Below are 1,726 nucleotides of genomic sequence, written 5' to 3' on the forward strand. Positions count from 1 at the left end.
TCAAGCATTGAAACAGGCTGCCCAGGGAGGCAGTGCATTCACCATCTCTGAAAGCGTTCAAAAAACGTGTGGATGTCATGCCTCAGGACATGGTTTAGGGGACATGGTGGCGCTGGATTAATGGTTGGACTTGATGATCTTGAAGGTCCTTTCCAACCTTAGTGATTCTGTGATTCTGCCCTTCTACTCCACTCTGGTGAGTGACCCCATCTGGATTACTGTGTCCAGCTCTGGAGCCCCTCAGCACAGGAAAGAGATGGACCAGAGGAGGGCCACAAAAATGATCAGAAGGATGGAACACCTCTCCTATGAAGAAAGGCTGAGAGAGTTGGGATTGTTCAGCTGGGAGAAGAGAAGGCTCCGGGGAGACCTTATTGCAGCCTTTCAGTACTTAGAGGGGGCTTACAAGAAGAATGGGGACAGACCCATGCCTAAAGCAGGGCCTGTTGCAGTAGGACAAGGAGTAATGGTTTTAAACTGAAAGAGGGTACATTTTGACTAGATATAAGGAAGAAGTTTTTCACAATGAGGGTGGCGAAACACTGGAAACTGGTTGCCCAGAGAGATGGTAGGTGCCCCATCCCTGGAAACATTCAAGGTCAGGTTGGACAGCGCTCTGAGCAACCTGATCTAGTTGAAGATGTCTCTGCTCATTGCAGGGGGGTTGCACTAGATGCCCTTTAAAGGTCCCTCCCAACCCAAACTGTTCTATGATTTTGTGATTATGATGAATCACTGTATGGTCAAGGGAAAAAGTTAGGTGGTTCGTTTCTCCATACTGCTACTTTAACAATTGGCAGGCTTATTTAAATATATTGCATTGCATTTTCATAAGCAAAGTCTGCTATACCCAGTGTTTACACAATGCAGGGATTCTAGAGATACTACTGTAACAGTCAAGCATCAGGCCTTACAAAGCAACACTGACACCAGTTATTTATGTAGGAAGAAGTAATTAGTATACCTGAGTGTTTGGGCTCACCTCTGTCTCCATGCACTTTCCCATCATAGTTCTTGATCAGTTCTTCAATAAAGGTACCATCCTGGTCAAGCACTTCATCTCCCATATACGGAATGTTATGTAAAACAGTTTCATCCTCTACCTAGTAACAACAGTTATAATCAATTTCAAATTGCATTGTCAATTGACCATTTCTGCACTGCTATTTTCTCAATCTACAAGTGTCTAGCTACCACAGTTAACTAACTGGCTTCGCTGCTTTAGCACATTTACCATTAACCAGATACATAAAACAAAACCCTCATCTTTGTTCAACAATTTTTTGCACTGTGGTGACTGCCTCAAGATACTGACACTAGCTACTAACATGACGGTTAGCAGGACGTTTCCACAAAGCTTTTACTATTGAAACACAGTAAGCTACCTAGATTTGGGAAGCTTTCATTTGATGAAGTTCATTCTCCCTTCCTTGGTTCTCTTCCACAGTAATGTCCAATGGAAACCACCCCTTCATTGCTTTGCCAGAGGTAAGAAAATATGATACAAGAAGACTCTAAATTCAAGTTGTCTAAAGAGCAAGCACAGAAACATGCTTCACAATTTGATCTGAACTCTATTGTAATTTTTTAGTCTATATGCAGACAAAAAGCATTAATACTCCCATGTTTTATCTGTAGAATTTACAGACCTTGATACTCAGCTGTATCTTCCAATACTACAGAATAAACTTCCATTGTTAAAAAAATAAACATAAACTTTCCTGCT

At 41.9% G+C, this 1,726-nt stretch overlaps 1 protein-coding gene across 1 annotated transcript in view; it reads right to left on the reverse strand.

Moving 5' to 3' along the window:
- Positions 1 to 982: 982 nt before the first annotated feature.
- LOC104627737 (histone-lysine N-methyltransferase EZH2-like) overlaps positions 983 to 1,726 on the reverse strand; it is a gene marked incomplete at its 3' end in the record, with an annotated part of 5,236 nt that continues 4,492 nt past the window's right edge. The window contains exon 4 of the mRNA XM_010296085.1: positions 983 to 1,103. Coding sequence (XP_010294387.1) covers positions 983 to 1,103 — 121 coding nt within the window. The remainder of the gene's footprint in view (positions 1,104 to 1,726) is intronic.

The sequence above is a fragment of the Phaethon lepturus genome, unplaced genomic scaffold (assembly GCF_000687285.1).
Source record: "Phaethon lepturus isolate BGI_N335 unplaced genomic scaffold, ASM68728v1 scaffold45371, whole genome shotgun sequence".
In the NCBI taxonomy this organism is placed as follows: domain Eukaryota; kingdom Metazoa; phylum Chordata; class Aves; order Phaethontiformes; family Phaethontidae; genus Phaethon; species Phaethon lepturus.